Below are 24114 nucleotides of genomic sequence, written 5' to 3' on the forward strand. Positions count from 1 at the left end.
TAAACCACTTAAACACATTGTATTATACCAAATACACAAAAGAACCTTTTTTTAGCAATGAAATTGGTGCACTAAAATTTTTTCCAAGGCCGTAAAATTAGAGGTGTCCAAAGGTTTTCAGCTTTTTTCAAATGGTTATATTTGTTGTTATTTTTATAAATGGGGACTCGTTTTCATGGATCGCAAGATGATCACTCTACACTGGTAACAGAGTTTGACACTAACAGAACTGACACTGACTAATTCAGATGATAGGAAATCAAGATTTTCAGCTACAGTATATATACGATTTTTACAAGAAAATATTATTGTTATAGCCTGTAACATCTTGATCCTTGAAAGTAAGTACCAAATAATTAAAAGAATTAAAAATATTACCATTTGAAAATCAGAAAATGTAGCAATTATATAATTACCCTTATGTTGCTTGTAGAATTTGTTGTCATTCTTATAAATAAATTTGTATATAAAATGTTCATACTGAAAAATACATTTAAAAACAGAGATGAGATTACAATACATTATTATACATAGAATTGAATACTTTTCCTTATTTGTCTGATGTTTTATTATGATTTTATTTTGAGGTAAGAACATTGTCAACAAGTGTTTTCAATAGATATAACTTTAATATCATATTTTCTAAAGGACATCTTTTAATCAGAGTAAATCAAAAACAAACAAATAAGGAGAAATCAGCTGCCTTTATGGGCAAAGAAAGAAAGAAATCTTCATGAATTTCTATAGACGATAAGCATGTGCCAGTCTGTAAGATAAATAACACAACTACTAAATACCATCCATTTAAAATAAGTTACCTCAAAGTCTTTAATAAGCTATGTAATACTGTAAACATGAAAGTCCATTCATATAAAGTCTGTTTCACTACAGTAACTTCACCATCTTAATGTTTGTAACACTCAGACTTTAATATAAATAATATAAACTGAAATGAGTCGCCGCTAACACTTCACAAACAGGTTCAATCATTTGTTAACATATGCATTATAGGTCTCCTGAAATAAACACTTACACAACTTTTATTAATCTCGGTTCATGTTCATTTAAGTTTAAGTAAAGGTAACATAACCAAGATTAAAAGATGCTGTACAAGTATTGTTCATAACAAATATAATTTTGCACTTTTTTAAGTTTAATCAACTAGGATTAACAAGTCATTACAAGTGATGAGTTGAATCAAGTTAAATTTGCTTTAGTTATGTCAACTTAATTTTATAAGTTACAGCAACTCATCACAAGTCAATACAGTTAAAACGACTTGTAAAGTTGATTAAACTTAAAAATGTGCATTTGTAACATTATGTTAACATATACAACCTTTGTGTTACAAGCTTCTCTGCACCGATTGCTACTTCATATATCAATATGTTTAAAATGAGATAGCAAAGACATTTAATATGACTTATAGTCGATTCATACATTCAAACAGTCAAATATTCACCAGACACAACCCTTTCATCTGATATCAAGATAAACACAAAAAAGCAAAAATCCCTTCAAATAGACCAATCATATTTGCTCACTTCAACACTGAACACTCCTCAAAAGCAATTACAGTACATGATAGTAGTTTTATGTGTATGTGCATGTACGATCACGCATGTATGTGTGCACAAATAATTGACTTAACACTGGAATGTTGTGCCATATGATTATATCAATCAAAAAACCTCAATCCTAAAATATCTTATCTTCAACATATAGCTCCAATACTGATGACATGACATTCAGGCTATCAGCTTGCTAAAAAGTGCTTCAAATAGTCATCTTAATACATAATACGTACCACTTCTTACATAATAATATGATATCCGATTAAATTATTATAAATGGCTTGTAATGGCATTTTGTTACATAAGCGCTGAAAAATCTAAAGATTAAATAAAGAAACGAGGTATGATACATTTAGAAAAATACTAGAAGTTTTAAACAAAAAAAAGAGTTTCAGTCAATTAAGTTAAAAAGGTGCCAGCGATAATATACAACAGCATCAAAGGCAACATTATAGCACAGCTTAATGCAATATGCAAACTTTAGCATACAGGTAAGTGCAATCTTTAAAGCAATCACGATATCTCATATATTAGCTCAACTAAATAACCACCACTAGTAAGTGCAGAAACCGCTGATGACCGTCTCTCATTGAGGGGATATGCAGACATATTCTTAAAAGGCACAAGCAGAAGTCAATGAAGATGATTTCCATATGAATCTGTATGAATGTTTCTGTTACTCGATGGAATCACAATTCCTGCTGGAAAATGCTTTCAATGTCCTGTTAAAGTCGCATCTTATTTATATTATGTCATGTAAATGTGATTAGTGTAAGATCATGTGCATAATCTGTGCATTACTTGATTCCATTTACTTTTAAAGTACCAAACTCCAAAAATGCATGGTCAGACTGTGAAACATACCCTTATGTTCATAAATAAATGAACTGGCTAAACACAACTGAATTGCATTGCATTTAAAAAGCTTTTTACACTACCTTTCATCTCAATTCTGCCCCACAATGGTGTATTTATGGCATCTGCCTGCAGGAACTTACTGATGACCGGTCAAACTTCGACACTTAAGGCCACGATTCATAATGACACGCAAGTATGCATTGTCAAAAAAGGCTCTTTTGCAGAGATTAGCTGTCGGTTTCTGTTGTTATGGTCCTGTGGTATCTTTCAGGTGGAATAATCAATAATCACGGTAAAGGAGAGATTGTTTGTAGCAAATTACCTGAATAACACATTGAGTTTCATGGCACAGACATTTAAAGGTACAGTAGAGAACTGAGGTTGCTGACCACCAGAAAGGTTTGTTCAATAGAACTGCACACTTGCAATGAGTTGGCCAAGCGTTTACATCTACATTTGCATACTGCGTGATGTTCCTGGACAAAGCTTAAATTCAGCTTCGCTTTCAAATGTGAATTAAAAATCAACTTTTAGGAGTTTTATCAGTTGCATCATCAGATGTTATTCGGAGGGATGCAATAGCTTTTGCACAGATCTGGACGCTCTCTTCCTTTCTATCATCTTTGTGGGGAAGGCTGGTGTGAGGCATCTCTCCACCGTGAGCTAATCCAGGATCTGGGATGGGGGCTGAGGTGTTGCAAGCACTTTCTGATATGTTCCCTTTTGGAATTGACGGGAGGAAATTTCTCTCCCCAGCAGCACCGGGTGATGATGTGGAGGGCATCCTTAATCCCCCGATAGGGATCATTGGAACAGGTGTTGGCACCTGCCCTTGAGAGTGCAAAGGTAAATGGCTGAGGATGTCTGTATGCAGGCTGGTAGATGGATCTTTAGTGCTGCATAGGCCAACAGGAACGTACAGAGGAGCATCTACTTGATCCTATAAGAAGAACGTGGATTAGTATACTGTTAGTTTCAAGCAACGGCATATTCACACCAAGTCTTGATTGACAAAATTACAAAACTACCTCACACTGATATAAAACATAGTGCCGTTATCAAAATGCTGCTTTTGGTCAAATAAAAACAGATCTGCATGCATAAAGAAATGTGTGAATGCATACCATTCCCATATCCGAGAGTACTCCAAAAACTGGTCTATGGGGTGAAGTCTGAAATCTCACACTTCTTCCCTGATCCACGTGGGCCCTGTGCTGGTAAGAGCCCCTACGTGGGGACGCGGCCCTGAGAACCCCTTTTTGTCGACCCATTGGAGACTGTGCTCGTCCTATTGAGTCAGAACTTGCAGGTCTTACAAGTGAGAGCTGCTGAATAGGTGAGAAATCCCCTCTGATACTCAGATCTCTCCTCGGAGAAACGGCCCTCAGGGGAGACGAATCACGGCTTGACAACAAATGGCCCTGGGGTGACAAGTCTCCTCTAGGGCACGTGTACCTCGGGCGAGGTGAGTCCCAACAAGGTGACAACAGCTGAGGTGGGCAGAGCTCTGAATAAGTGAAATCATCCTCAGTACCCGGAAATGAAATTTCGAGCTGTTCCTTCGATGGATTGAGGCTTGTGTCGTGATATGGTTTAGTGACACGGCTGGAGAAAAATGGCTTGTTGACTGCATAGGGCTGAGGACTTGTGCTTCTGGACAGCGTTTTTGGTGTAGAATCACCATCGCATTCATCGTCTTCCTCATCTTCTGGCTCGTCGCCATCCTCGTCGACACCATCAGAGTCCTCCACATCTGAGAACTGATGTTTATTGGGTGTTTCCGCTGGCCTGATATCTGGGGACTTCTGGGGGTCATCTACACAAGGAATGACAGGACAAAACTGAATTAACACATTTACCATTTGGGTGTAATGTTGGACCAAAACAAGAGATAACAGAGGGTATGCTTTCCCAAAACTGTAGCATGTGAGCTAAGCAGCCCCAAATTTCAAATGATATACCAATCCTACCTGCATCCTCTGTACTGTCAATGGCAGTGGGTGAAACTCCCAGTTCGAGGCATTTTTTCATATGAGACTTTGACTTCATATGCTTGGTAAGATTCCCTAAAACAAGACATGTGTTACTTCTCAGTCTTAATGCTTTGGATTTAGAAGACTTGATAATATGTGACCAAACCAACCTTTAGTTTTAAAGGCAAAATTGCAGCACTTGCAGGCGTAAGGTCTCACATCTGTGTGAGTTCGGATGTGTTTCTTGAGCATGCTCGGCTTCTTACAACGAATACCACACTCTTCACAAATATACTTTCCCCTGCCACGGCCCCTCACATACACATAGTCCTCATTGGACTTATAGCTTACAGAGATAAATAAAAGACAGAACACTTTCAGTAACATGGATTACAACAATCAACATTATAATTATTGTTATTTTAACACACACACATCCGTACCCTCCTTCGAAAATCCTTACACGCGTTGGTTCTGGTTGACGTACAGACAATGCAACGTCCTCTCGTAAGGATTTGCATCTCTGGCCAATGTCTTTCAGTCTTACGTCATGTTTTTTCTCTTCCTCATTGCATTCCAGAGTTAGCTGCAATATTAAAAGACTTTATGGAAGATATGACTAAAGAACTACGGTGTTAACATTGAGTTAAATTGTGGTATGGCAACACATGGTAAATCAACAAGAATACATACTTGTTCTTGTTTTTGTCTCCATGGAGTGGAGGTAACAAGTAATCCAGGTTGATACATGGTAGCGATCGTATAAACCACATCTTGCCTCCTTTGTTTGGATCGGAGAAGAGCAAGAACCATCCCCGTGTTAAGACTGGGTGGGTTGGGGTTATGGCATCTCATGAACCACGAGGCATACTCTGAAAACTGGGTGGCTGTTTGGGTGCTATTTGGCTTAGTTGAGTTAAGATAGCACCAGCTTACACAAGTAGTAGTATGAAGCCCTGGAAACTTGGAGAATAGTAAAGCACCAGTGATCTCAGTGGGCATAGCACCTAAGGCAGTATATCGAGTAGCCATCGTGCGATCTGCTGTTGGTTTGCATTCCATTATAGCAGCATCTTGAGGAATACTGGCAGGTGACTGTAGTTTTGCATTGGGGTATGAATCTAAGTTGACCTCATCCATATCTACCTCCTCCGTGGGCTCCTGGATATTTGCGGATTCAAAAATGTTCTTGGGACATTCCTTTTCACTTTTAAGATTTCCTAACTCCACAGCACCTAGCTCTTTGACAATCTGTCCGTAAATGTTCTCATCTTTAACTCGTTTTTGCTGCTTTGCTTCGATGAAGAGCTCAATGCTACTCGCAGGAGAAAGCATGCGCTTGTTTGCGCTGCCACTAGGGGCCTCAGTGGTCGAGATGGTTTTGGACGTTAACGACAAAGGGATGCCTGTGTTAAGCTTTGCCGGTGATGCCTGTGGGTTGCGCAGTTGTCCCCTGGCTTGCCTTGAAATTTGAGATGGTTCACTTGTTGTGTTATTAATACCAGTGAAACTCTCACAGATGGATTTCTTGCGTTCTACACACAAGATAGGATTTTGTGTTTGAGAATCCAGAATATGAGATATACTTGTGTATGTTACGCTTCCATAGGATGGCACTTGCATCTGAATTCGTACAGGAACTAGTAAACTAGACATCCTTTGACTGGCTAATGCTTGTTGAGCTTGTGAAAGCACTGCTATTGTGGTCAAAACATTGCCTAAGCTCTGTGAACAATCTTCCTGTGGGTTTCTTAAGCTGATATAAGTATCAGCTGCCTGGAAATCTTCAGGTTCCTTCTTAATTAGACGCGTTATGCTATCAATGTCAAGACAAACATTGGAGTGAGTGTAATGCTTATTAGATGAGATTTGTTTATGCTGCTGAAATGGGGGACCAGAAGTTAAAGAACATCTAATTTCTTCAATGGATCCCTCAACTGAAAATTGTTTGCTTGTAGAGCAAGCATCGGGTTCGCCACTTAAAGATGTCTGTCTAACTAAGAAGCCCCTTCTACGTTCTTTAACATCCTCCTGCCTAAATGAAGATGATGGAGACAGACTTCCATAGTCGAATGACTTGCTTCTAAACTCCGAAACCTCTATAGGAAAGTTATAGGGTGCTTGCTCTGATGCAGACCGTCGCATTTCTTTGTGATTACTCTGGGAAATCGGTGGAACTGATAAGAACTCCAATGGCTTATTAAACTCATCTGAATTGGTTTGAGATGCGATATTAAGGATCTCCTCTCTGTCGAGTGACTGGGAGAAGCTTGAACTGTGAGATAAATTGCTATCCTGACTGGGACTTCTGGAGAGACTTGTGCAAGCAGATTCAAAACTGGACTCGCCAGAAGAACATTCCATCTCCGCTAATCGCAAACGTTTCTTTTTGGGTGGTAGTTTTTCCACTGGAAACTGTGACAGTGTCTCACTCCTTTGCGGCCACTGGAACTCTTCAGTGTGCTTCTCTCTTTGTTTGACCCCTGCATCTGGATTTTTGTCTGGTCTGTCAGGCTCCACTGTTACTCTAATCTCTGGCACTTGGATACTGGACTGAGAGGCTAGCTGCTGCTTCATCATGTGAGGTTTCAGGGTTACACTGCTACCCCATTGCCAGTCTATTCTTTCCGAGCTACGATTTGTGTCATTTCCATGACCCTCTATCCTATGCTCCTTTTCATTGAATTTGGCAGCTTTGTCTGCACTATGTGATTTAATGTCTGATGACGTCTCTGAAGCGTTTGACCAGTTTAATTTATTCGTATGCTGAATTACTGAGATAACATTGCTGCCAGCTCTTCTCTCAGTATCAGAGAAGCCAGTATCTAAAGCACTTTCCTTTATCTTAGATATGTTTGAAGACCCTTGACTTTGAGAATCTTCTTCCTCCATGACACTTTTGTCTTTTCTTCTTTTTCTTGTGGATGTTTCTGACATTTGGCTTTGGGAGATTGGCCATGACTCAGTTTCTTGATAGCTTTCAGTGCCAATTTTTAACTCAGATTTCAGGCTACAAGCCAGGTGAGTGTAACAGTCTGATTCACCATGTCCCTCATTAGCTGAGTGCTCAAACGCAGTTTGACGCATGAGTCTCCTTATACCCACCGCCCCCCGGTAAGTGACATCAGCACCTGTCATTCTTTCATCGAATGAATTACTGCTTCTTAGTCCTTGTGGTGCATTCAGATTTGAATTAGATGACGTTGGAAGAGAGTTACTGCGTAAGAACATGCCACTCTCTAATTCCAAAAGATCAGTGCTACCTTGATACATATCAGGATCTTGGTAATCTTCCTCTTGCAAAGAATCAATTTTTAACGATCGGACAAGGTCTTTTTTGCTCCGATGTACACAGGATTCTAGATCACCCGGCTTCGTGCTTTTGTTTAGTTTTATCATGAAACTTGACGTGGCTTCATTTATGTCCGTCATACAGGTCTGTACGGTGATTGATTGCTTTGGTCTGGCGGTCGGTTTATAACATTTTCCAAACATGATCTCTTGATAGGACTTGGCACTCGCACTTGCCGGGTTGAACTGTTGTTCGGCACTCTCGGAACGCGAGAAGTAGCCGGAATCGGTGCTACCCTTACTGTAAGAACTGGGCAGGGAAAGAGACTGGTCAGAGTCTTGACTTTTCTTCTCTGACAGCCTGAGTGCCAGTCTTTGCTTGATGGTGGAGAACTCCACCATTTGGTCCACCTGAGCAATCGCTGGCGGTGCCATCATTTCTCGAAACTGCCACAAAGACACTTTTCCCGATGATGCAGTTTCCTTTTTGAGTAAACTTGGGGTGGAGAGCATCACATCATCTTTTTTTGCTGATTTTTTACTCTTTTCTGTAATGAAAATATCTGTATCTTTGTTATGGATTGTTGTATCCAAAGACAAATCCTCTGTGACCTCTTCATCGGTATCAGTACTCTGCTCGGCATCAGACTGCATCTCACCTTCCCCGACTGTCGACTCTTCATCTGCATGCTTGCTGTCTTGTTCCGAATACGGAACTGACCCGGCTTTCACTGCATGGGCGTGAGATTTTCTGTGTTTGTATAGGTTGCTCTTGGTTTTAAAAGAAAAACCGCAAGGGATACACGGATATGGCCGCTCACCTGTATGAGAACGGATGTGCTTCTTCAATACGCTGGGTTTTGCACAAGCCCTTCCACAATACTGGCATACATATTTTCCAGTCTTCCCAGATTTCTGCTCTTTTCTGTGCGGGCCCTCAGACAGCTGAAGATCATATTCCGATTGAAGATACTGTTTGTTCGGGAGAGAAATAGTCTTTCTCCTGAGACGAACGTGACACTGTTCTCCAGATTTTGAGGTAAGAGTACTTCCTGAAGCGAGGGCCTGTGACTCCATACCAGCAGATGGACTTTCAGCTGCTGTCTGAGGTTGATCTGCCACTCTTACTTTGTCCTCTGAGCCAGAGGATTGGAGTCTTTGTGTCATCTCAAATGACAAGTGTTTTTTGTCATCTTTAAAACTGACCGTCTGCTTGGATCGCTCTGCATTACTGGAGGATTTTGTAGCCTCCATAGTCAGTATGTCTCTTTTTAACTACAGTTGCTACATTGCCTTAGTTTTGTAATAACCAACATCACGTTACTTTCATGAAAGGTTGTTTTTCTTTATCAATGGACACTCTTAACAGGGTTAATCCTTCAGCACATTAAATAATTTCCTGTGATTGTACAACAGTCAGTCCAACAGCATCAATTTTAGAAAACAGTGGAATAATCTCTTCCACATGTTCAAAAGTATACTTCAGCCAGTTGTTTAAAAATGGTCTCCATCTCTATATAAGCTTAAGACTGGCGACTACAAATCATCTGCTGAAAAAGAAAAGAAAAAAATAACATGTTATCAAATGTTTAAACTATATTGAAGAATAATTTAGAGTGCAGTTAATTTATCATCTGACTACAAAAATACAAAAGTCAACTTTAAACCAACACTGGCATATAAACTCACCATGACCTGAGCGGGGTGTTTCTCAAGGCAAACTGCCAACGTCATCATTGTCTCTGTCCGAGAAATTGTGATGGATTTGAAGGCTTTCTCAAGCTGTAAGGTCAAGAAATCGTCTGTTAGACATTTGACCAAAACTACAAGTACATGTCTATTCATATTTAATTGGGGGGGGGGTAAAGACAATAATGCAATACTGTATCTGTGTAACAAAATCATTTCACACTTAAATAAATTGTCTGTTTGAAGACCATGTGGTATGTAACGTTTACGCATTACATTTAAATGCATTCATTTGGCAGAAATTTATGCATTTTAGCTTTTATCCAAAGTGACTTGGAGTGCTAGCCTGGGTGCCAGCCGATCTTAGCCCCGCCCACAAGATTTTGTAAACGGGAAGATGGGTCTGGGGTTTCTGCGTTGAGGAGCTACTATGCTAGGACAAACGCTGGTCGAACCAATCAAATTGTCAGGGCGGGCTTTATACGATGATGGACAGATAATCAACAGTAACGTAATGAACCACGTCACCAAAGAGCGCGTGTGTTGAATGGCTGCCGCTGTAAAGTTCAGATGTGTGGATTCTGACATTGAGTCTGTTCTAAAAGATATCGACAGAGCATTGATTTTAAAAGAGGAACAGAGAAACGCGAGCAGGGCATTTGTTGATGTTTTTGCCGTCCTTCCTATTCGGCAAAAGTTGGTCGCAACTGAAATGGGTAACGTTATCACGGCGATGCAACTCAGCGTGCACGACGAGATGGATATAATTAGCGGTCGTTGCCAGCTTCTTTTCGGAATCCCGGAATCGTGGTTGCTGAATAAGTGGAGGGACATGCTAGGCTCCAATATTTTCAAGCAAACGTAATGGGTATCGTCGTGGATGAAGTTCACCTAACGTACAAATGGTAAGAGATAGTCTTACACTATGACTTAGTAAATACTTCATGTTGTGATATAAACGAAATGTTGTAAACATAATAGGTGTTGATGTACATTCGCTAACTTAGTATAATCACAATGTCAGTGTCATTGTAGCGAAATAACTAGCAGTTCGGTCAGGCTGCAAAGACGTAATTTCAACATACGTCACACACTCCGTTGCTCGTATTGGTCGTAGGTCTATCCAATTGATTGCAGAGGCATTTTTCGGTTGAGACACGCCTCATAATTATTGTTCAATGGAGCGGTATCAGACTCAAATTCTGACTAGAATTGAGTATGGCAACGTCAGGCTATTGGAGTGCATTACCAGGTATGCATTTTTCATCAGCATGTGTGTGTTGCTTGAGTTCAAACCCACAACATTTTGCTCTACCACTATGCTATACAAGAACACATTTAGATGTTAAAGGTGCCGTAGATTGTAAAACTGTATTTACCTCATCATAAATGGATAATATGAGCTCTGTACATGCTAACATCATATCGTGAGCCTAAAACGTGATTGTTTGGTCCTTCTTATGTAAACCTCGTGCATGCAAAAGACGGCTGGAAAACAGACCAATCTCAACATAACACCAACTGTGACATTGCAGTCCAGATGTACGCCCCAACATTAAATGAAGTACAATGATGTTACAATGCTAAAAACAAAGTTGTGACTGCTAAGTTAGCGCTATATGCTAATTAATGCTATATGCTATCATTTAGGGCGAAGTTCTACTATTGACATTACACTTACGTTTTGCAGGTCTATACTGAAAAAAAACCCTCAGAACTCTTACCACTTAAAAATGTCCATTAACAATCTCCAAACAATCAAATTCTGTATCTTCGTCTGATTTACACACACACAGAGCTACTGAAGGAGCTGCACTCTGAAACAGCCAATCAGAGCAGAGCTCAAAATTATTATTCATGACCCTTTCAAATAAGGTAATCATTTATTCTTATGACAAATCCTAGGGTTTTAAATGGTCATGTAAAACCATCTCTGGATAATTTTTGCACCACAAACCTTCTATGTAGATATCAGATAAAAATGATAAAAATCAGATTATATTAATGCATTCTTTGGCACCTTTAAAAGGACAAGTCTTTAGTATGAAACACAATGCATTAACCTTACAAAAGGAAAATAAATAAAGAAATAATTTAATCAATAAATGGTGATCATTTTCTCAATACAGTATATGTTGGTAATAATACCACAATATGAATAGAATATAAAACAATTATATTGGGTCTTAAAGCATAAATCAAAAGGGTGATCGCAATTATAAATTACATTTGCATACATCTGAATGAGTCTAATGAGGTTACATAAGGTTATCAGGTTCAGGCCTCTGAGCTTCATTTAATTAGGACATTCAAACTCTGCAAGCCATCAGAGAAGAAACCCAAGACAGAACCTTTATCAAACCTTGCAATGAAGTCGGTGCTTCCTACGGGTCCAGTGAGGATCTAAACAACTTACTGTCCAAAGCTTTTGACAGGTGATGTAAGAATAACTAAATCAAAATCTGATTTTCAACCTGGTTCTTCTCGACAGCATTACGTAAATGTTGCAACACATTAAAGTAACCTACTAGAGACTTCATGCTTTCTTATAAACTGGGTTAACTGGTGAAATGTGTCAATGGCACCAAATTATTCACCATTCATGACTGCACCGATGGGTCAAAGTAATGTGATCTCATCATTAAAGAACAAAATTGAACATAATAGGCAGTAGTGTTTAGCTTGACCTTGTATCTTCACCTTCATGCATGCAAATACATCAGCAGTAACACATCCACAGTACAACAACAACAACAACCAGTGCAACACATTAAAGCCTGTGGTGGGAAAATATAAGCAGATAAGGAGAACGCCATTACGTCACTGCCATCACAAGATAATGACATGCCTGGCAAAGCATCTCAATACAGCTGTGTTACATCCAACAACGACAGCCGTACGTTCACCTTGAACCTGCATAGAGGATCTTACACAAGAGATTAAATCAGAACGGTCGGCTTCTGACTTTGACAAGTCACCTGCTTTTGATTCCCAGTAAGACGAACAACATACTGCTGTCATTCTACGAACCTGGTGTCCAAACACAGCCTTGTCCGGTATCTCCAGTCACAGGCAGATGTTCTCATCATTCCTGATTCCTGTATCGCAGTCCATAACCTTTAAATAAAGCCCTGTTTGACCAAAATAAATCCCTGCGGTCCTCCATGTCCTGCTCAATGAGAGTACATTAGAAGACCTACAGATGCTAGCGACTCGCCACAGAAAATACCTCCTCAGTGAGACGCGTATCCAGGAACAAAAATAGAAAAGGGGCCCTGTGAAGGGTTATGCAACGGCCCACGTTGAAGGACACTTTTGCATCAGGGAAAGAGGGAACTGAGAGACTACACAGAGAGACTAACTGAGAGATTGCAGTTTTACTGCCTGTGATTTTGTGATTTGTATCATTAATTTTTATAGTAATATTGAAGTACTTGATTTTATGTAACAACATCGTGTCCAGAGACTGCAGATGCAAATTTGCTTGATCATGAATAAACAAAATAAAATAAAGTAAAACTTAAAAACATCTTGCAGAGAACATTACACCATTCATACATATACATTCATTTTTGCACAGAATTGAAAGGACGGACAACTTCAGCCAAAGACAAAACACTGGACAGCTGATGAAAGTGTCAAAGCATCAGCATCATCTACTAGATTACATGAAATCGAAACGGCTTTCCTTTACACTGACGTCTCTGATCCCTCCCCTACAACCAACTGCTGATTTGAACCGCTGGTGTTTTGGTAAGAAACGCCTACTTTTTATGATCCAATCAATTCCTGGAAATTAAATTAAGCCCCGCCTTCTTAAACTTCTTATCTTGTATAACTGGGAAATATATCATTGAAATGACTTTGAACCCACACTTTGTGACTTTTTACACAAAGATGTTTTACAAAATAGTTTGTGAATCCTCAACTGGCATGTAACCTTGACCTTTCAACACACTACAATTCGCACAGCTAAAAATATTTGACATGCAGCGACCACCATCTTAAGTTACATTGGGGGAAGACAACTGTGTCCAGCGTTGGGGAGGTTTGGGAGGATCGGAGAACATGATATGGTGCAGAGTGTTGTAATCATAGTCTGTTAAGTAACATTACAGAAACCTTACAAATGATAAGACGAGCATGACTCTTACATATAAACCCAAAACATACTTCTACTAAGTCTCTACTTTGTATCTCATTCTCTGTCAGGTAAAACATTGCATCTTACGCAAATTTCGTAATTTTTGCATATTACGAAAATAAACCATGTTTTTTGGTGTACTGGATACCAGTGGCAAAATAATCCTTTTACTACAGTAACCATGCTTTAACCACACTGATAACAAGGTAACACTTCACAATAAGGTTGCATTTGTTAAAGGAACAGTATGTAAGAAATTTATATCAATTAATCATTAAATGGCCCTGATATGTCACTAGACATTAAGAAATCATTTTCATTTCAAATACTTATATCACAACAGTGGTCCGGCCAGGATATTGTCGTTTAAAAAGTGGAGTTGCAGCCCTCAACTGATGTTTATGTTGTCATTTTGTGTATTGGCCACCAGTTGTGTGATTGCAGTACCAGTTTTAGCCACAAGTTTTGTGATTGCAATATCAGTTTTGGCCACAATCCTACATACTGTTCCTTTAAGTAAGGGATAATGTATGGGTGATTCTCACGAACCATTGAAACACCACGGCACTAATGATTTTAGCTTTAAAATGTGTAATATAGTAACATTAAAAAGCATCAGAATTAACACAATACTGTGTTCTACCTTGCACAATGTGTGATTTCAACATAAGAATTTATAATTGTACATTTTATCTCATTTTCTGCTGAAATTCTCATTACCGCAATGTGTCCGGCTGTGTTTGAACATGCGTAATGTTGTAATTTAATCAAATTAACAGAAAAATATTAAGAAAAAAAATAAATGGATGTTTTGCTAGACTTCTTTAGATGACAGAAAAAATATTTACTGAATATTCATGTATAATAATAATGAAGAAAAATTAGGAAAATGATGTGTCCATGCCTGATGTTCTCATCCTCCGCAACACTTTTTGAGAACAGTTTAAGCACACATACAGAATTTTAATAAAGTTTGATTTTGAGTGACCAAGCACATGGACCAGTTACTTCAAGATGGCTACCAGGTAAGATCATTTTTTTACAGTTAATTTGAAATACTGTCTTGTCAAAATGCTTACACGACATTTTGATTATCATTACCGCAACAGATGCTTATTAAATGTTAATTGAATTAATAGAAGCATAATACTTTGATTTTAAATGCATGTGCAGAATCTCCAAATTTAAATTATGTTCTTTCAGGTTTGTCATGTCATTTTGAAAATATGTCAGTGTTGATGTTTTCTGACTGTTGCGGTAATGAGATTTTTTAGGACTAATTTTTTAAATTATGTTACAAAAAGTGTTAAATGATAAGTAAACGTTTTTAAATTAATTTTCTCATTTACTCCAGACTTTGTTTTTCAATGTCTGGTGGGGAAAAAAAGTAAATTTAAGCAATTTTTACATTTTCATGCTTGACATTTTTAAAACCAAGTTTTCGTGAGAATCACCCGTATAGGTTGTTATCACAGAAATGAGCCCTGACAGTAGCTGCGTTACCGTTGCCCTTCAAAATGCACAAACTGACATTGCAAACTAAAAATACAGCCAATGGAAAACGAGAATTTTGAAGGAAAAAAACATAGCAAAAAACTACACTCGCATGAAGTGGTTTTTCAGGCAATTCAGAAGAGTTGTTTTTCGCAAAACTGCAATGGTTTATTCGCAAGTCACATAACCATTATTTGAAAATGACGCAGTATACTAAAACCTCCCAGAAACAGCTCAATACGTTGCCGTTTCTAAGTATAAAAAGCTTTTCTTGACAATAATGTCTGGATAACACTCCTACATCTCTTTTGATTTCAAGAAACACCTACATGTTGCTGCTTCTAAGTATAAGAAATTTTCCTTGGTATTAATGTTTGGATAACACTCTTATGTTAAAAATAATGCCTATGCGGTGGATGTGATAATAGTAAACCTACCAACATCAGTCTATGTGGTGTTTGGAAAGACTTCTCATGAAAGGAAAACTAAGTTTCAGTCGCATATCATCGATTAATAGAAATGCCATCATTTTGCTGTAGTTTTTTAGAAAATATTTAGAAAATAGAAAATATTTCGAAAATAAAGCAAAAGTTTTGCGCAAATCTGTAAAGGAAACGCAGCTACTGTGATCAGGACCCGACGCGAAACGCAAATTTCATTCGCTATAACAACCAGCTGCTTGTACATTATCCCGCTTATTACACGGCTATTTACATCATAAGTATAAGGTAAGGAACATTATATATAACGATTTAAAACAATTTATTATAATTTTTAACACAGAACTTCCATGAGGAAAACCCGTTTACTTTCTGTTTTAAGATAAAACAAGACATTCAAATGTCATGAATACACTACTTGGTTCAATCATTTGTAAATATAATGTTATATATGTTATTATATTTCATTTTTGTTTAATATTAAACTGTACCCATTACAGTGTGGTGTTAAGGGGGTCGCACACCAGACGCGCAGCTCAGCGCCGCGCGCCGCCACGTCGAGTCGAGTCTAGGACAACTCTGAGGTATCGCACACCGAACTGCACATTAAAGCAACACCAAAGAGTTTTTTTTTACCTTAAAATAACGCTTCCAAAACAGTTTCAGTCGTTCATCCACTTTAAACAGGGTTTTGCAGCCCTCTATCGGCCAAAACCGCACTAAAGAAGTTTCCAACCGTCGGGTAGCGGTCCTGTAGTCCGAGTGAATACTACAAAAACTTGCTTTACGGCAGACCTACAATCCAATCGGAGCCAGCTATGCCTCAGTATTTATGACAGTGGGTAATGGACAATTACGCTTCTAACCTGTAGGGGGAGCAAAGAGCCAAAACTCTTTGGTGTTACTTTAAATAGCGCAAGCTTAGTCAGATAGCATCTACTTCAAAATGCTAAATATATGTTAGCAGCCAACGTTAATCGTTAATGATTTGGAACAAATATGATGTTATTTAATGTTAAACTATGTGAGTGGCGCTCTGTGACGCAACAGGGATTTGAGCAACTTCCTGAGTTGTAGCTGGGAACCACAGACAGGCGCCACCTGCGTTTGTTTTTTTTAGAACAGCACGGTACTGAGCTGCGCATCCGGTGTGAGATCCCCTTTAGTTTTAAGTGGTTGTTATCTGGGAATAACATTAATAAATGCATTAGCAATATAGTTATTACTTTTAGTTAATGTTTGTTAATCACAGTACAAAATTCATTGTTTGTTTGTGAAAGTTTATTGTGCAATGACAGATATTTACAGATACAATTTTTGATTTTAAAAATGTATTAATAAATGCTGAAATGAACAAAATCTAAGATTGATAAATGCTGTAAAAGCATTGCTCACTATCATTACATGTTAGCTAATTCTTTAACTAGCGCTTACACATACAACCTTATGTAACACAGTTATGTGTAGAAAAGTCTTATCTGTATAAGTTTGGCTATCCCTACTTAGTTCTCCAGAGACCCTGACCACCAAAGCTTAACAATGCAAATGAATGTCCAACATAAACCCGCTTCATCTCTGGTTTATGACTTCCAGAACAGACACATAACAGACTGGTTAGGCACTCCAACATGCACAGACTTGAAAATACATGCTTATGGCTATATATATACTGTAAGAGCTCAGTGCACTGCAGCGTTCTGTGTTATGTACACTGTGATCGGTCCTGAACGGGTTGATCTTTCACAAGCCCTGAAGGTTAAGCCTCTCGTATCTCTATAAATATGATGGACTGTCCCAGCGGGTTCTCCATACCGCCGCTCGGCTTTTCCACTGTCTAAGACACAAGACTCTGCTGACCAGCAGAATTTCCCAACACATTTGCATGTGATTTGATAGCACGCAAAAGTTCCTCCTCCACTCGCTGTTTTTTTTTAGCGCCATGACAGAATGATGCATTACAGTACATAAACCGTTTTCCAGGACTGATAACGCTGAATATTAAACAGATATGCACACAACTTCCGCAAGAATTTCTAAAAATATGAAAAAGGAACTGTCGCTCGCCAAACTTGTCGGCACAATAATAAAGTGTTACACTGTAACTATGCATTTGTTAAGATCTTAAGTGAGGTTTAAGTCTGTTACTGTATACACTTACTAGCCAAAGTCAAATGAGTTGATCAATTATAGGCCCTACTGTAGATATTTGCTTCAGACATCAACTCTTCACTGTACTAATGTAACAGAGCACCTCTCTTCAATAAGCCACATCAGATTTACAGAGGTTTAAATGCTGCACTGAAACTGTGCCATATGCAAATGGCCTTCATCTCTAAACGATACTGTAAATGTCTTTCACCTCGCATGTGCTGTACAGAAACGAGAAGTGTTCCCATGGCAACCAAGCGACTATATTCTGCTGTGTTTCACATTCTTTGTCTCTTCCAGTGCTCACATAAGTGGATATTCACATAAGTGGGCCGACGAGCATCCTCAAGTCACCATCCTGCACCTGTGACATCACACACACACTATACACCCTAATTCACATAAAATCACATGGGGAATCATTTACAGCTCATGTCATGTATCCCAAAAAATTTACTTTATTGAACATCTAAAATGAACCGTTTACATTTACATTCATTCATTTTACAGACAAATGACTTAAAAGTGAGCAAGCATTTAACATTTTGTTTGACCGTTTTAAATATATTTTATGTAACCTACAGCAGAGTTAATTACTTAATGTATCAAAAGGTTTACATGCTTGGTTATGATTTGTTATTTTACCAAAAATAATTGTTTTAATATCTTTGTATACACAGACATAACATTTTCAATTTACTTAATATATTTTAACCTGGGAACTTTCATTTTAATCAAGTTTACTTTTTTCGATGCATTTTAGATGCCTAATTAAACTTAAATACATATACACATATATATATATACACACATATATATATATATATATATATATTTTTTTTTTTTTTTTTTTTTTTTAAAGACGGCAATACTCAAAATCCAGTGACAATATCACCAGGTGATGACCCATGACATACAGCATATCCACTTTAGATGCTAGCATTTTTTTTGGGGGGGGGTAGGTTTATAGGCAACTCCTAAAATAATTAGTTTAACTAAAAAAAAAAAGGGTAATTAGTCACTCTGTCATAGTAATCTCAAATGCTGTTAAATGTTAATTTTTATTTAAAATCTTTATTTTTTAACTGTGAATCAGTGAGAGAAGGCGATTAAAAAATTCTTTAGATGTAGTTTAATTCTCCCTGTTTCACAAAAAACATATCCAAACACAAAAAATATATCCACGCACAAAAAATAAACCCACGCACAACAAACATCCATGCACAAAAAATATATCAACGCACAAAAAATATATCCACGCACAAAAAACATCCATGCACAAAAAAACATATCCACGCACAAAAAATATATCCACGCACAAAAAACATCCATGCACAAAAAAACATAAAAAAACATATCCACGCACAAAAAACATCCATGCACAAAAAAACATATCCACGCACAAAAAACATATCCAAGCACAAAAAACACATCCGCGCACAAAAAACACATCCGCGCACAAAAAACACATCCGCGCACAAAAAACACATCCGCGCACAAAAAACACATCCGCGCACAAAAAAATATATCCACGCACAAAAAACACATCCAAACACAAAAAACACATCCACACACAAAAAACATATCCAAACACAAAAAAACACATCCAAACACAAAAAATATATCAACGCACAAAAAATATATCCACGCACAAAAAACATCCATGCACAGAAACATATACCCACGCACAAAAAACATACATGCACAAAAAAACACATCCGCGCACAAAAAACACATCCAAACACAAAAAACATATCCACGCACAAAAAATATATCCACGCACAAAAAACATATCCACGCACAAAAAATATATCCACGCACAAAAAAACATATCCAAACACAAAAAATATATCCACGCACAAAAAAACATATCCACGCACAAAAAACATATCCACGCAAAAAAAACATATCCAAAAACAAAAAATATATCCACGCACAAAAAAACATATCCAAACACAAAAAATATATCCACGCACAAAAAACACATCCAAACACAAAAAACATATCCACGCACAAAAAACACATCCAAACACAAAAAATATATCCACGCACAAAAAACACATCCAAACACAAAAAATATATCCACGCACAAAAAACATATCCACGCACAAAAAACACATCCAAACACAAAAAATATATCCACACACAACAAACACATCCACGCACAAAAAACATATCCACGCACAAAAAATATATCCACGCACAACAAACATCCATGCACAAAAAATATATCCACGCACAAAAAATATATCCACGCACAACAAACATCCATGCACAAAAAAACACATCCACGCACAAAAAAACATATCCACGCACAAAAAACATACATGCACAAAAAACATATCCACGCACAAAAAACATCCATGCACAAAAAACATCCATGCACAAAAAAACATATCCACGCACAAAAAACATATCCACGCACAAAAAACATATCCAAACACAAAAAAATATATCCACGCACAAAAAACATATCCACACACAACAAAAATATCCACGCACAAAAAATAAATCCACGCACAAAAAACACATCCAAACACAAAAAACACATCCACACACAAAAAACATATCCACGCACAAAAAACACATCCATTCACAAAAAATATATCCACGCACAAAAAACATATCCACGCACAAAAAACATCTATGCACAAAAAACATCCATGCACAAAAAAACATATCCACGCACAAAAAACATATCCACGCACAAAAAACATATCCACGCACAAAAAACACATCCGCGCACAAAAAACACATCCGCGCACAAAAAACACATCCGCACACAAAAAACACATCCGCGCACAAAAAAACACATCCACGCACAAAAAACACATCCAAACACAAAAAATATATCCACGCACAAAAATATATCCACGCACAAAAACACATCCACGCACAAAAAACATCCATGCACATTCATTTTTTGGTGAACTTTGACAGTACTCAAATCTCTATAACATTACCCAGACTAAAAAATGTGACAAGTTTCGGTTTTGCCTTGAGGATTTTTATTTTTAGCTTGAAGATCTTTTTCTGATCACCATGGCAACACGTACAGTAAGTGCTACATCACAGTGAAACATTCACGAGGTGTCAATTCAAGTTAGGAAACCATTGTAATATTGGATTTCTGTGTAGTACAGAGAGAACGAATGCATGTCCAAACAGGTCTGTACAAGATCTGTCAAACAGAGATCACGGTCAAATGATACGCTATGTTGTCAATGGCCAATGATAATACAGATGATCTAATGGTGGATGGCCGATACAGTTTCCATGATGTGATTTAATAAGAATAAATTCACAATATTATTTTCAACCCATTGTTGGGTCAAAAAGGGATTAACCCAAATGTTTAATTTAACCAAAGCTGGGTTGTTTTACCCATTGTTGGGTCCAATCTAAACATTTTTAACCCAACAACTGGGTTTGTCCCTCTTTGAAAACAGTCTAACTTTGTGTATATATGAAAAAACCTCTGCCTTCAGTGTAGTTCATCTTTCTTAGCTTCAACTTTATGCCGACTTGTAAACACAGTCTTGTAGACTACACTTATTATTGGCTCCTTTGACAAAATGTTAAATGCTCACTCAGTTGTACAGGTCACTTCGCACCTGCTAAATGAATAAATATAAATAACACAATTGATCAACAAAGCTGTCAGGAGATTTTGGAAATAAAACTCCTACTGAAAAGGAGACCAGGTGACCCAGCAGCTTAAAAGAAAGCTTGGCCAGTTTGGCTAAGCTGGTAGGTTGGTCTTAGCTGGTTTAAGATGAAAGTAGCTAGTTTATGCTGTTCCTGTAAGCTTGGCAAAGCTGTTTAAGCTGGTGGGTCAGCTGGTTTTAGCCTGACCAGCTAATGTCAGTTTAAACAACTAAAAAAGTGTCCAAAACCCCTCTCAAACCAGCCTGCTACACCAGCTTAACCAGTTAAAAACGTGCTGTGAGACCAGCATCTTAGGCTGGTTTCTGGTCTTTTCAATTGGGACATCAAACACAATTAACCAATCAGATGCAGGAATCAGCCAATACTGATGTTGAATGGATAAATATTGTCCAAAAAAATAAATAAAAAGCAGACAGATTGAGTAAATTTGTTTAAACCCAATACTCAGTAAAGCATGTGTGTAAATTCACAAAAAGAAGCCACACATTTTTACACGACACAAAGCAAAACAAAGACAAACATTACAAGACCAACACGTTAAACATCTTACCAGCCTTAGCATTTTAGACTTTTCATTTTCTTACGCTAAACAGACGACATCCTAGTCAAGAGTCTAGTTTAAATGGTAAACAACTGAGAAACTCTCTCACCTTGCCGGGTCAGGTCCAGTGGCAGGAACAGGACAAATTTCCCATCCTCAACGTGTGACTGCCAAGAGTCTTATTTTATACCGACTGCTCTCTGTTAGGCTCTGCCACAATACTCGTACTCACTCGAGCAGTGGGAAGTAAATGGAAAATGATCATGTTTCTTGGCATAAACACTTGCGTGTTGATTGGTGGAGGGAGGCCGGTGGAGACGTCCATCACCGTGACAACACGCTGCTGGCAATGACTGCGGCTGGAGAGGAATATACACGGACAGAAATAGATTTCTGCTCACACCGGAGCGCCACGATCCCGGCACACAGGAAGGGAGGGAAAGCCGGAGGGAATCTGCTCTGGAAGATGAATACAGACACAAGGCACCAAGGACATTAGCTTAGAATATCACACCTGCGGACGCAATACCGATCGATCGATGTGCTTTAGTCTTCTTCACTGCTTAGTGACCGTCTGTGGTGTGGATTTATTTATAGTGTGACGTACAGTACAATGTGAATATTTAGACATTTCGTGAAGGGAATGTAGGGAATGATAAACTTGCTGTCGTGATGCTTGTGTGGTCTGAGTGGATGTGAGGGCCTTGCTAGAGGATTGGTAACTGGGCCCAATGGAAATAGTTGATATTGGCTCCTCCTTTAAAGAAAGTCAATGGGAAAATCTTTCAATAAATCACTAAGAAAAGTCACATCACACATTTGAAGGTTTAGTTTTAGGATTTACTACAGCATAGCAAATATAGTTCATTGTAGTACATTATAGTAAGTAGTAAACTTTAATAATGTATAACAGTGGTTCCCTTTGGTGGGAGGGTTATATATATTTATATATATATATATATATTTTTTTTTTTTTAAGTTGCTTACAATGCCAAGATATAGTTGCAGAATAAAAGTTTTTGTTCATATATGTGTATAATAATTATGAATATATTAGGTCTGTCAAAAGATTAATCACGATTAATCGCATACAAAATAAAAGTTGGTGTTTGCATAATATATTTGTGTGTGTAATGTGTGCATAAATACACACATACATGGATAAATTTAAGAAAATTTTTATTTTTGTACAATTTTATTTATTTATTATAATATAAAAAATAGGGCTGGGAAAAGATTAATCGCGATTAATAGCATACAAAATAAAAGTGATTTTTGGCATAATATATGAGTGTGTGCTGTGTGTAATTATTATGTACATATAAATACACACACACTCATGTATGTATTTAAGAAACATTTACATGTGTATATATTTATTTATATTTTTATATATTCTATATTATATATAAATTAAAAAAATTTATATATAAATAAAAAAAATCTGACATGAATATATGTATGTGTGTGTGGTTAAATATACACAATAATTACACACAGTACACACACAAATATTATGCAAAAAATGCTTTTATTTTGTATGCAATTAATCACGATAAATCTTTTCCCATATACATATACATGTTAATGTTTCTTAAATACATACATGCATGTGTGTGGGTTTATATATACAAAATAATTACACACAGTGTACACATACACATATATTATGCAAAAACAAACTTTTATTTTGAATGCGATTAATCGTGATTAATTTTTTGACAGCCCTATAAACACATGCATTTATAATTTTGAGAAAAAAAGTGTGTATGTATTTAGTTTTTATATTTACATATAATAATTATTTCTTGAATATATACTTGCATGCGTGCGGCGGGGGTGTTTGTATACATTATTATACACAATACACGCACATATATGATAATTCTCTCATGTAAAATAATTATTTTAATTTTGCTCGCTCCATCTCAAAGTGCTTGTCAACAAAACACCAGAATCAAAATTATTGAAGGATGTAGAAGGTTGGGGGGCTCAGATTGTCGTATATGTACATAGGGGGGCCCCAAGGGAAAAGAGGCTGGGTATTTTGTAGAGTTGATAAACTAGTACACTTTTAATATTTACAATAGTAAGATTCATTACATTTATATTATAACATTCATGCATTGGGCAGATGCTTTTATCCAAAGTGACTTTTCAAGGTATGCATTTTTTTTTTTATTAATATGTGTGTTCCCTGGGTTCAAAACCATGAACTTTTGTGCTGCTAACAACAATGTGCTACCACTGACCTATACAAAAGTAGGTTTAAAAAAAACACTTGTCTCTGGGA

At 37.4% G+C, this 24114-nt stretch overlaps 1 protein-coding gene across 6 annotated transcripts; it reads right to left on the minus strand.

Moving 5' to 3' along the window:
* Nucleotides 1-609: 609 nt before the first annotated feature.
* On the minus strand, nt 610-22642 carry hivep2b (HIVEP zinc finger 2b). 6 transcript variants are annotated; one of them, XM_055171717.2, is made up of 8 exons: nt 21931-22642; nt 9386-9478; nt 5099-9243; nt 4849-4991; nt 4576-4751; nt 4403-4498; nt 3557-4248; nt 610-3372 (listed from the first exon to the last, which is right to left on the minus strand). In XM_055171717.2, the coding sequence occupies exons 3-8, from the start codon at nt 8948-8950 to the stop codon at nt 2956-2958; spliced, it is 5376 nt and encodes a 1791-aa protein (XP_055027692.2). In that variant the 5' UTR covers nt 8951-9243; nt 9386-9478; nt 21931-22642; the 3' UTR covers nt 610-2955. The 6 variants fall into 6 exon arrangements, with proteins under 6 accessions (XP_055027692.2, XP_055027688.2, XP_055027691.2 ...); XM_055171713.2 differs by having other exon boundaries at nt 5099-9246; XM_055171716.2 differs by lacking the exon at nt 21931-22642 and adding an exon at nt 17823-18051 and having other exon boundaries at nt 5099-9246.
* Between the last annotated feature and the right edge of the window lie 1472 nt (nt 22643-24114).

Source organism: Misgurnus anguillicaudatus, chromosome 7, assembly GCF_027580225.2.
Source record: "Misgurnus anguillicaudatus chromosome 7, ASM2758022v2, whole genome shotgun sequence".
Lineage (NCBI taxonomy): Eukaryota > Metazoa > Chordata > Actinopteri > Cypriniformes > Cobitidae > Misgurnus > Misgurnus anguillicaudatus.

Coding starts and splice junctions, on each gene's coding strand:
- hivep2b (XM_055171717.2), bottom strand. CDS start 8,950: ATGGAGGCTACAAAATCCTCCAGTAATGCAGAGCGATCCAAGCAGACG. Junction 4,992..5,098: donor GGAGACAAAAACAAGAACAA/GTATGTATTCTT, acceptor TTAATATTGCAG/CTAACTCTGGAATGCAATGA. Junction 4,249..4,402: donor TGACAGTACAGAGGATGCAG/GTAGGATTGGTA, acceptor TTCCTTGTGTAG/ATGACCCCCAGAAGTCCCCA.